Consider the following 12,907-nt stretch of genomic DNA (forward strand, 5'->3'; position numbering starts at 1 on the left):
TGATGAATGTCATGCACGTGACATTTTGCTCAAATAAAGGAACTGCATTAGTTTGATTTTTTTTAAAAACCACCTTTAGAGGCCATTTTTCCCCGCAAGCGGGGGTTGGCCTTTTTCGGGAACCGTGGTTGTTGTTGTTTTTCGGTCCCCTTTTTGAAGCAATGTTTTACGGCCGGATGCCCTTCCTGACGCCAACCCTTTTTGCCGCCTTTAACGACAAACAGGGAATTACCAGTGAACTGGTACTCAATTAGCCGACCTCGGAAGGATGACAGGCTGAGTCAACCCCCCTGGCGTTCATTCAGCGATCGACCGGGATTTGAATCCAGGATCCTAGGATCCTAAGCCGGCACCCTAGCCGCTACACCAACACCAGGGTTTGATTGAAAGTAGCATATACAATCAAGAACATGAACATTAATTTTAACTTTGTTTTTTTTCGTACAAGGTATCATAAAGGAGCTTCAATGCAGGAGGAGGCCATAAGGCCCATCAAGCCTGCGCAGTCCTGCTAATATACGCCTCATATACGCCTGCTTCTAGGTACCTATCCAATTGTAGTTTAAATCTATTCATTGTCTTTACTGCCACCAGCTTTCCAAGGAGACCATTATATGCATAAATCATTAGCTGAGTAAAAGACCCCTGCCTGTACGTCATCCTAACTCTCCTCTTCTTTTATTATTGTATATATTTTTATGCAAAGTCGAGGCTCCTGAAAGAGCTAGAACACAGAACGGATCAGCATGCAACATAACAAAAGGAACAGTAGAAAGACGGGGGAGGGGGAGACAGCAATAAATGCCTTCTGCTTGTCATTAATAGCATTCCTTTCCTCCCTGCACAACCACAGGAGTGTTGAGGGATAAAATAGAGGGAAACGGACAGATAAGGGATGTTGTATGTTGAGAAGAATGAGGGGTATGGGAGATGCACAGAAGCAAACTTTCAGGAAGGAAAAACTTGAAATTTTGAAAGGGGTGAGCTTGGGTGAGAAGTGGATGGGGAAGGGAGCGGGGAGAACCGGGGCAGAAAATATCATGGTCTTAGATGGGGGGATGTTGGAGATGGTGGTGAACAGCTGTCTTGTAGACCAGGAGGGAAGAATGAGATTGAAGAGAATGTGGAAGTTGGTTCCACAGGTAGGAAAAAAAGATGAATTAATGAGTGGAGATATGTCCATACTATGACAGCTATGTCCTTCCTCAGATGTGCTGACCAAAACTGAACACAAAATTATAGATAAGGCCTCACTATATTCCTGTACATGGTTAAAATAATTTATCCCCCTATGAATATAAGCCAAAGCCTTCTTATGTACAGATAGATGCCTGGCACTGTGTTATATGCTTACCCCCATCTATATTACCATTCTCCTCTGTGATGCAAGACTGCCCCTTGCATCATCTAATCTCTATTTTCATTCATGGGAAAAATGACAGTAGCATAGAAAATGCCCCTTTATATGGTATTTGCCATGTGGCAAACTATAGAAATGAAAGGACATTCCACAGCTTGTAGAAAATGCCAAACAATAGAAAAGAAGTGACATTCCATGGCTTGTGGAAAATACCAGACGATAAAAATCAGGGACATTCAAAAAAATCTCGTGTGCCTGCTGTACTACCCTTGTGTTCTTCGGAGGAACCAAGTAATGTTCAAGAAAAGTTCATATAAAGGGGCGCCAATTTGATTCATACAGCTGCATGAAGAAGTAAATATATTTACCCTATATGAAGAAAATATGTAGGGTGCCCCTTTGTATGAACTTTTCTAAGGAGTATTTCTTGGTTGAAAACGATAAACAATTTGATGGGGTACAATAATGAAAATGACGCTGAAAATCAGGTTTAAGAATAATTACGTTTTAAATACGAACAAAATGCATTTGTTCATCGTGCAAGACTTTATTGAAGACAATATAAAAGACTTGAAAAAGTAAGGGGGGGGGGGGGAAGCTATTCGAACCAGATGGGACTCGAACCCACAATCCCCAGCTCCGGAGTCTGATGCCTATCCATTTGGCCTAAATAAATGAATGAATGAATGAATGTATTTTTTTTTTTTTTTTTTTGTATACTGAATCGAGGCTCGTGAAAGAGCTAACATTTACTTCACAAACAAATCAACCAGACAAACAAAATGTATAAAAAGAGGGAGTGGAAGACAAGATGGGGAGAGAAGGGGAGGCACACAAACACAACATTTGAGAGCAGGGAGATATGTGGAAGGGACAGGGCTTGGGGGCAGGAGGCGTGGGAAGGGGGGGGGGGGGGGGAGGGAGAAGTATAAAACACAAGGACACCAAGGACTTCCAGGACAGAAGTTGGTATTTTAAAAAAGTGGAATTGGGGTGAAATTAGCGGGGGTAGAAAAGATCAAGGTTTTGGATGGGGGAAGATAAGAGATGGTGGTGAACAGCTGTTTTAAAGACCTGGAGGGTACATTTGTTCATCAGTTATGTATGTATCAAAGGGAGGCACAAAGCGCCCCTCCCTTTATATAAGGGATCGTTTCTCTGTATTCAGCTTTAACATGGGGACTGAAATTAAGTTTCTCGGCTTCTACTGGACGAAATCGGCTGCAAATTTCAGAAGTAAATGCTTTGTACGTTGAGGTAATACTGTATGTTCCAAATTTCAGCAACGTGTTTATGCATTCTTGAGTTTTATTTGGAAAACCCTTGAATTCTCGTTGGTGTCCGTCCGTCCGTCCGCTCAAAATGTGTTGGCGCTCATATATGAAGGACTATACATTGAAACTAGCTGAAACTTGGAATATACATCTGCCAATAGGTCTAGTTTATGGCTTTCAAAACAAATTCCACCTAAGTGCCATAGTTTTTTCTCTAAAGTAAAAAAAAAAAAAAAAAAAAAAAAAAAAAATATATATATATATGTAATGGTATCTGTAATCTGGTTCTCCAACCTAATGAGCGGACAGCATGACGTCATCGCCATGCACGTCCGCCTTGCCTGCAAAGTTCCAGAGGAACCATCTAGCAGTGCGTCATTATGGATTATAAATACAGACACTGTCATAAGTGCATGCAAAACTCACAGTTACCGACCTGGTTTCGCCCTTGTTGGGGCTTCATCAGGGCAACGCAGTGAGGCTTTCCATACACTTGTAACTCTGTGTAACTTGTAAAGTCTCGGTTTTTATATCAGTCACTATGCGACCTTCATATCATCAGTGGAGAACTATTAGGTTGGAGAACCAGATTACAGATACCATTATTAGTAACTCCCAACCGCAACCAGGTCGACTCCATGTGATGAGTGGATACCAGAGATAACGTCACCGCGTGGCAGGCGGTGCGTATCGCTCCCAGCAAGGTGCAGCAGCAGCTGTATGGGACACCTTGCTGGCGGTTCTCCAATGATGATATGAAGGTCGCATAGTGACTGATATAAAAACCGAAAGGGTCACAGAGTTACAAGTGTATGGAAAGCCTCACTGCGTTGCCCTGATGAAGCCCCAACAAGGGCGAAACCAGGTCGGTAACTGTGAGTTTTGCATGCACTTGTGACAGTATCTGTATTTATAATCCGTAATGACGCACTGCTAGATGGTTCCTCTGGAACTTTGCAGGCAAGGCGGACGTGCATGGCGATGACGTCATGTTGTCCGCTCATTAGGTTGGAGAACCAGATTACAGATACCATTATTAGTAACTCCCAACCACAACCAGGTCGACTCCATATGATGAGTGGATACCAGAGATAACGTCACCGCGTGGCAGGCGGTGCGTATCGCTCCCAGCAAGGTGCAGCAGCAGCTGTATGGGACACCTTGCTGGCGGTTCTCCACTGATGATATGAAGGTCGCATAGTGACTGATATATATATATATATATATATATATATACACACTTTATATCCCTTAAAAAAAAAAATTTTTTATTCCAATGTGCTGTCTCAATGGCCTAATGGATAAGGCATCAAACTCCCAAGCTAGGGATTGTGAGTTTTAATCCCGTCTGGGTTGAATCTTTTTTTCCCCTTACTTTTTCAAGTCTTTTATATAGTCTTGAATAAAGTCTTGTCTGATGAACAAATGTATTTTGTTCGTATTTAAAATGTATCTTGTGAAAAATGCCAGGTCCATAGAAAAGGCCCCTTTATATGGTACGTGCCATGTGGCAAACTATAGAAAAAAAGGGACATTCTTGGGGGGAAATGGCAGGGACATAGAAAAGGCTCCTTTATACAAGGGTATTGATTGGTGTTGGTGTTGATTGCAGAAAGTATGGATGCACTGAAGGAGAAGATGAACAAGTGGAAGGAATGTATGGAGACAAAAGGTCTGAAGGTGAATATTGGAAAAACGAAGGTGATGGCAAGTGGTAAAGCATGTGGTGAGGTGGAAAGAACTGGGAAGTGGCCATGTGCTGTGTGCAGGAAGGGTGTCGGAGTGAATTCCATTCAATGTACAATGTGCGCTGAATAGGTTCATCAAAAATGTAGTGGTTTGAGAGGGTCATTAACCAGTGTGGCAACTACATTCAAGTGTAAGGTGTGCACAGAGGGAGCTGCAGATGGAGGAAATGTTGAGTTGGATCTTGGAGACGGCGTGAAGATGGAAGGTGTGAAAACATTTTGTTACCTAGGAGACATGCTGAATGGAGAAGGTGGATCAGACTCGGCAACGGTTGCTCGAGTGAGATGTGCATGGAAGAAGTTTCGGGAACTGAGTGGCGTGCTGACGAGGAGGGGAGTGTCGTTGAAGCTGAAGGGAAAGGTGTATGCTGCATGTGTGAGAAGTGTTATGATTTATGGGAGCGAGACATGGGTAATGAACGTAGAGCAGCAACGAAGGCTGGAAAGGGTGGAAATGCGAATGGTTCGGTGGATGTGCAGAGTATCATTGAGAGAGAGGAAGACGATGAATTGCGAAAGATGATGGGAATAGAGCCTGTGATGGATGCTGTGAAGAGAAACAGTTTGAGATGGTTTGGTCATGTGGTGAGGAAGGATGAAAGTGACTGGTTGAGAAGAGTGATGGAAATGAATGTAGAAGGAAGTAGAGGACGGGGAAGACCGAGGAAGACTTGGCTAAAGATGGTGGAAGAAGAAATGCGGGCAAGGGGGTTAACAAGGGGAGATGCAGAAAATAGGGCAAAATGGAGAAGATTGTCATGGGGACCACAAGGCTAACCCCCGCTCTTGCAGGGAAAATGGCCTTAAAATGCCTGTTGTATACAAGGGTATGTGCCATGTGGCAAAGCATAGAAAAGAATGGACATTCCATCGCTTGTAGGAAATGTCAAACAATGCAAAATAAGGGGCATTCCAAAAAATATCTTGTGCATGCTGGACTACCCTTGTGTTCTGAGGAGGAACCAAGTAATGTTCTAGAAAAGTTCATATAAAGGGGTGCCCTACATCTGGCAAATAAAATACATTTACTTCTGGTGCCCCTTATTTTGTATTGTTTGGCATTTTCTGCAAGCGATGGAATGTCCCTTCTTTTCCATACTTTGCCACATGGCACATACCCTTATATAAAGGAGCCTTTTCTATGCCCCTGCCATTTTCCCAAAAATGTATGTACGTATGTGTTTTTTTATTTAAAAGCAAAAAGTATGGCACTTAGATGGAATTTGTTTCAAAAGCCATTAATTAGACGTATACGCCGATGTATATTCCAAGTTTCAGCTAGTTTAAATGTAATAATTAAATAATTTGTTTGGCCTTTGAGATATGAGCACCAACACATTTTGGGTGAACGGACGGATGGACAGACACCGACGAGAATTCAAGGGTTTTCTAAATAAAACTCAAGAATGCATAAACACGTTGCTGAAATTTGGAACATATTACCTCGATGTACAAAGCATTTACTTCTGAAATTTGCAGCCGATTTCGTCCAGTGGAAGCTGAGAAACGAATTTTCAGTCCCTGTGTTAAAGTTGCATAAACAGAAACGATCCCTTATATAAAGGGAGAGGCACTTTGCACCTGCCTTGATTTTTCTTACCCAACCCCAGCACCTTGCATTTTCGAATTTTTTGCTCAATCTATGAAAGTATCTAGACTTCCCTGAATATGTTCACCCTGCACTCAGCTATCTTCCTTAGCTCCAAGCTGTGTGGCATCTGAAAATTTTGAAAGCCGACTAGTCTAGTAGGAAGACTAGGTCCCCCTGCACCCCCCGGAGATATACTTCTAATCAGTGTTTCTAGATTGGAAAAAATGTGTAGAAAATGACTAGCTATGGCCCCAAGCTGAAAAAATGTCCCACATACCATTTTTATGCAAATTACTGCTGCCATTATCAAAAAAACGATTTTTGACATATCTCAGCCAATATTGCAGATAATTGAAAAATGAAGGTGTCTAGACCCATGTTTTGAAGGGCATAGATCATGATAGAACTATTCATAACATGATTACATGTGTCTATGGTATACTAGTATGCATATTAATGCTGTAATTACAAAATAATCAGTTTTACAAATGATAAGGATACGTTAATACTGCAGATAACTTAACATGGTACATAAGGGGTCTAAACCCAGGTATTTTCAAGGTTAAATGTCAACAAGATGCTCCTGAGTCTTGCATAGGGGCGGGACATTGGCAGTAACATTGGTACCACTCAACTTTTCTTCCCACCATTGACTTTGTATTGCGAGAGATTTTCACTTGCTTATTTAAAGGTTTCTCACCCAGCCCACGTAAAATCTACCAACTCCTGCTGTTAACTCCCAAACATATTTTTTTATGTTATCCAATCACAGTGCAGAAATGACAGACTAGAGATCCAAATTAGTGCTGCTATAGCTGCCATTTTACATTTCCATCCATGTAACATGCGCGCTCGCGCGCTCGTATCAATTGGTAATGTCGCGCGCTCGTATCAATTGGTAACGTTGATGTTATTGAATACCTCAGTTGAAAGTTCAGTCTTCCATTCCATCTGTGTGTTGTTCTTGGTATTCATCCTCCAATCTAGCCAGGTAAGATGCTAACTATAATGTTACTCACACTCTTGACTTCAGTTTCTGCATGAAATCATAAACAGGCAGAATAACAGCTGAGCCAGCTAGCACCATGTTAGCTAACGTTAAAGCTAGCCTCATCTATGTACAGTATGTTCCTAATGTCGGTGTAACTTAAACTTTTGTTAATGCCAAACATGAGACATATCTGTTGACTTCTGTATATGAATTGAACCAGAAAGAGGCACGACAGCTGAGCTAGCTACAGTAACTTAGCACAATGTTTCATTGGCCTAGATAGCTAACGTTAGTGTGGAAGAATTTAGATGTTTTAGCTATTAGCACTTTTGATGCCACTAAACATGGTTTAGTAAGCTAAAAAGTACCCTAGTGTAGAACATGACTCAGAACCTCTGTTACCTCACTGAAAACTCAGAGCCTCCTTTCACAGGCACTTTTAACATCATTCGTGATTTCTTATTTGTCATTTAACAGTGATGGTAGACATCGACAGCAAGCATGCCCAAAAGAAAACGGAGTGTAGAACCTGCAGCCCAAAGCTCTCCTCCTACATGCATCCTTCATGTACCATCCATGTCTGATCATGGGGATTTCACGCCCCTCCGTAAAATTAAAGGATCTGCTTCAGAAAAACTGCAACTGCTTCAAAAGATCCGGGATAGACGTCTCAACCAACCGCATGACTCCCCATGTCGTATGCAATCAGTATGTGATCAGATCCCGGCAACTCTTCCTGATGACCTAGAAAGAGTAGGATATCACAGCAAGTGTTATAAGCACTTTGTCCGCCACTTTCATCGTCTGGGAGATGATACAGAACCAGGGCCATCAACCTCATCATGGCATCACTCTCCTCGTAAACCAGGAGGTTCTGCTGAACCCATCTTCCCGCCAGAGTGTATATTTTGTGAGAAAGTTGAGACCAAAGATGCTCATCGCAATACTGAGAGGCCTACAACCTTCCCATCCTTTAAAAACAAAGAAAATGCATGGGAGCAAATCGAAACACGGGCTGAGAAAATGGGTCTCTATCGACTCCATCGAAAGGTGAAAAACAAAGACCTCTTTGCATGTGAGGCCAAACACCATCCGTCATGTTTTAAAGCTTTCCGCACAGCATTCTACAACTATGAGCGTGCGATTCACAGAGCCGAAGCACCAAAGGAGCAGGCTTGCATGTCAGCCGCCCATGAAAAGGCATTCAACTCAGTACTGGAACACATTCAAACCCAGGTCATCCAGCAGAATAAAGTTCTACAGCTTTCTTCCTTGCGCTTGCTCTATGTCGAGGAACTGAAACTGAATGGATATGAGCAAAACCTTCTGCAAAACCAACAAAGCCTCCATTCTGCACTACCTTTTAGAGGACACCACACCACAAGATCTGCAATACCCCAAGGATGCCCTGTTCATCCAGGATGGAATGGCGCTGCTGCATACCCTTGCCAACCTTCCCCCAACATGTGGTGAGATATGCTTGCAGGTGCTTGATCAGATGGTGGCCAAGCAGCACTTTCTGTTCTCCACTGACAGTTACCATCCTGAGTCAATCAAAGCGCAGGAAAGGCTGAGGCGGGGCAGCTCAGAGAAGATCATTCTGGCTGGACCAGCAACCAGAAAGCCATATGACTTCAAAATGTTCCTTGCAAATGACGACAACAAAAAGCAGATGTGCCAGCTTCTTCTGAAAGTGTGGAGTGGACAAGAGGCAGCTACCAGGCTGGAGAGAACAGAGATGGCTGTGCTGATCGTGGAGGGGAAGGCCCACCAACTTGCCTCAACGAATGGCAAGGTAAAATTGAAAGCCCTTCGTGAATGGCGATTCAATTTGTAATTTTTCCTGAAAAAAAGGTGATTACCTGTGATGTTTGTCTAGATCTGAAACTGGCAGTGACTGGTGATTGAAATGCGGTGCCTTTTTGTGTTTCAGGTCGAGGTACGTGAACTCCCCACAATCTACAGCAACCAGGAAGAGACTGATACCAGGGTGGTTCTGTACCTCCATCATGCTGCTACCATCGGATACAAGAACGCTGTAGTCAGAACACCGGACACAGACATCCTCCTGATCCTGCTCCACCATGCCCACAACATCAAGCTGACGGTGTACCTGGATACAGGGTCAGGGAAGCATCGCCAACTTGTCAACGTCTCTGAGCTGGCAGAATCCCTGGGAGAGGACTACTGTGCCACTCTCCTGGGGTACTATGTGTTCAGCGGAGAAGACTGCACCAGTGCCTTCAAAGGGAAGGGAAAAGTCGGGCCCTTGAAAAAGCTGGAGAAGAATCCCAGGTTTCACAGGGCATTCGGTGAACTGGGTGACAACTGGGATGCCAACCCTGAGGTGGAGAGGCAGTTAGAAAAATTCACCTGTGTGATGTACGGCCAGAGTCGCGAGTCATCAGTGGACATTGTCCGTGCCAAGCTGCTACGAAAAATGGTGGGAGAGGACAAGACCCTCACATCCAAGTCCAAGGTTGATCTGGCTCGCCTTCCTCCATGCCAGTCTGCCCTGAAGCCGCACATCCAGCGTGTGAACCACCGCGTAGCATTGTACAAAAGAGCCGATCAACCTATCATCGAAAAGCCAAAACCTTATGAGGAGCAAGGATGGATAAGGACTGATGAAGGACTGTTGAAACCAATGTGGTCCAGTGGTCCCATCCTACCAACCTCACTGGTGGATCTTCTGAACACAGGAGAGCACGAAGAGGAGGAGGAAGAGGAAGGAGAAGAAGAGTTTGACTCTGACGATTTCGATGAAAATGATGATGACTGACTCAGTGTAGAATCACTAATGCTAATGATGTTTATCTAAAACAAGCAAGAGAAGAGTGGTCACATTGAGTGCTAGGACTATTTTGACAGTTGTAATATTTAGAAAAATAAAACTTTGTGTTAACGTCTGTGTAGACGGACCTTAATATGAGTCTATTATTTCGTAAAACTGTGATTATTTTGTAAATAAAGCACTAATATGCATACTAGTATACCATAGACACATGTAATCATGTTATGAATAGTTCTATCATGATCTATGCCCTTCAAAACATGGGTCTAGACACCTTCATTTTTCAATTATCTGCAATATTGGCTGAGATATGTCAAAAATCGTTTTTTTGATAATGGCAGCAGTAATTTGCATAAAAATGGTATGTGGGACATTTTTTCAGCTTGGGGCCATAGCTAGTCATTTTCTACACATTTTATCCAATCTAGAAACACTGATTAGAAGTATATCTCCGGGGGGTGCAGGGGGACCTAGTCTTCCTACTAGACTAGACTCTTAACCTGACTGTCCAAATATGTCACTGATGTAAATTTTGAATACTAAATGGTCCTAGAACTGATCCCTGAGGTGGTTGGTTGGTTTGTTCCTTTTCTATTTCATCCTAATTTTCCTCTTCCCCTTCTTGCTGTGTTTTAGCTTGTGTGTATCTTGTTCATCCCCTCCATGTGTCCTCCCCCTGTCATTGATTTCACTCTCACTTGTACTCTGCTGTTCGTCTTTCCTCTTTTCCATTTTGATCCCTTCTATTCTGCTCCAGCCCTTCCATGAGCCCGACCTTGTACACAAAAAAACCCTCTTTTCAATCCTGACTTCCCTCATACCGAGAACCCCATAAACACATCCTACAATTATCTTACAATGCCTTCAATCTCCAATCTCAATTCATACAGAACCCTCTCCAATAATTCCCTCGTTGATGTCATACCTTTCTTTCAATATGTCTTTTATTCACATTGTGACATCTTCTTCTGTTTTCCCTTTTCTAACACACTTGTACATCTTGTTGAGTTCAAGTCCTATCCCCCAATTTGACTCATCATTAAACCCCATCTACTTCAGCTTAAAGCTCTTCCATTTTAACTTTTACTAAACTCCTGGCATTAGTATAGAACGCTTTTTTATGCCGACAATGCTGAAGTCACTGGAGGCATTTTGTTTTCGGTTTGGCTGCCCAGCTAACCATGATGGGTTTTTGCGTTATCGCATGAACTTAACGGCTGGAGGGATCTAAGTCAAACTTGGTAAAGTATGTATCATGGTGTAAAGATAACCTGATTAGATTATGGGGTCAAGAGGTCAAAGGTCCCTTTTGGTAAAAATTATGTTACTGAGCTAACTTGTGAACCAGTGATGGGATTTTGACCAAACTTGGTATAAGTATATATTATGATGAAAAGATGAACTAATTATATTTCGGCACCAAGAGGCGAAAGGTCAGAGGTCAGGTCAGGTAAAATTGTGATACTTGAGAATAGCTGAACGGATTTAATTCAAACTTGGTAAAGTATGTGTAATGATGCAAACATGAACTGATTAGATTTCCGCATCAAGAGGTCAAATGTCAGATGTCATGTTAGGTATAAATGTTATTGAGGTAGAAATTTAAACTAAACTCAGCACATCTATCATGATATATATGTACAGATTGATGAATGAATGAATGATCGTTTTGAGGCCCTTTTCCCCCACCAGAACAAGGGTTAGCCTTGCAGGCCCCATGACAATCATGGTTCCCTGTTTGAGGCAATGTTTTTATGGCATGATTCCCTTGCTGACGCCAACCCTTAGTCGCCTCTTACGATGTGCAGGGTTACAGTGTACCTATTCTAAATTGGGGTACACACCGGGATCATTCATCTCAGAAGCTGGAACTCAATTTGCCGACCTCAGAAGGATGACAGGCTGAGTCAACCCCCCTGGCGTTAATTCAGCGATCAACCGGGATTTGAATTTAGGATCCCAAGGCAGCACCCAAACTGCTAAGCCAACACCAGGCTTATACAGTGCATTCAGAAAGTATTCAGACCCCTTCACTTTTTCACATTTTGTTATGTTGCAGCCTTATGCTGAAATCATTTAAATTCATTTTTTCCCTCATCAATCTACACTCAATACCCCCATAATGACGAAGAGAAAACAGGATTTTAGAAAGATTTGCAAATTTATTAAAAATAAAAAACTGAAATATCACATTGACATAAGTGTTCATACCCTTTGCTATGACACTTGAAATTTAGCTCAGGTGCCTCCCATTTCTCTTGATCATCTTTGAGATGTTTCTACACCTTGATTGGAGTCCACCTGTGGTAAATTCAATTGATTGGACATGATTAGGAAAGGCACACACCTGTCTATATAAGGTCTCACAACTGACAATGCATATCAGAGCAAAACCCAAGCCGGAGGTCGAAGGAATTGCCTGCAGAGCTTAGAGACAGGATTGTGGCGAGGCACAGATCTGGGGAAGCCTACAAAAAAATTTCTGCTGCATTGAAGGTTCCCAAGAGCCAAGTGTTTCAAAAAAGTGGATCTGGGGTGAATTAACGGGGGTAGAAAAGATCAAGGTTTTGGGTGGGGGAAGATAAGAGATGTTGGTGAACAGGTGTTTTAAAGACCTGGAGGGAGGAGTGGGATTGAAGAGAGTGAGGGAGTTTGTTCCAGAGGCGGGAGAAAAGAGGAGTGAAGGTGAGCAGAGAGTCTTGATTTTGGCAATTTCACCAGAAGAGGGTTGCTGGCAGATCTTGTGCGACCTCGAAGGTCACAAGAAACTCATTTTGCAATAAATGTTCGTTTCCCATAAATCGTACATTTTCAAAAATCCAATCTCACCCCTCCCCTCCAAATCTTCCCCATAACCCCTCCCCTCCAAATCTTCCCCATCACCCCTCCCCTCCAAATCTTCCCCATCACCCATCCCTTTCAAATCTCCCCCCTTGCCCCCTCCCTCCTAAACTACCCCCTCACCCCTCCCCGCCAAGACGCCCCCGCGCCCCTCCCCTCCTAGACTCCTGCCTCACCCCTCCCCTCCAAATCTCCCCCATATCCCATCCCTTTCAAATCCCTCCCCTTGTCCCTTCCCTCCCAAACTCCCCCCTCACCCCTCCCCTTCAAATCTCCCCACCCTCATTGCTTCTCAATTTCCCCCCTCT

General features: G+C 43.1%; 1 protein-coding gene across 1 annotated transcript; it reads left to right on the forward strand.

The window, feature by feature from the left end:
- The first annotated feature begins 8,270 nt into the window (after nucleotides 1-8,270).
- On the forward strand, nucleotides 8,271-9,888 carry LOC144890646 (uncharacterized). The gene is made up of 2 exons (XM_078771525.1): nucleotides 8,271-8,759; nucleotides 8,898-9,888. The coding sequence occupies exons 1-2, from the start codon at nucleotides 8,271-8,273 to the stop codon at nucleotides 9,744-9,746; spliced, it is 1,338 nt and encodes a 445-aa protein (XP_078627651.1). The 3' UTR covers nucleotides 9,747-9,888.
- Nucleotides 9,889-12,907: the final 3,019 nt, after the last annotated feature.

This window comes from Myxine glutinosa, chromosome 1 (genome assembly GCF_964187855.1).
Source record: "Myxine glutinosa chromosome 1, kmMyxGlut1.1, whole genome shotgun sequence".
Classification (NCBI taxonomy): Eukaryota; Metazoa; Chordata; class Myxini; order Myxiniformes; family Myxinidae; genus Myxine; species Myxine glutinosa.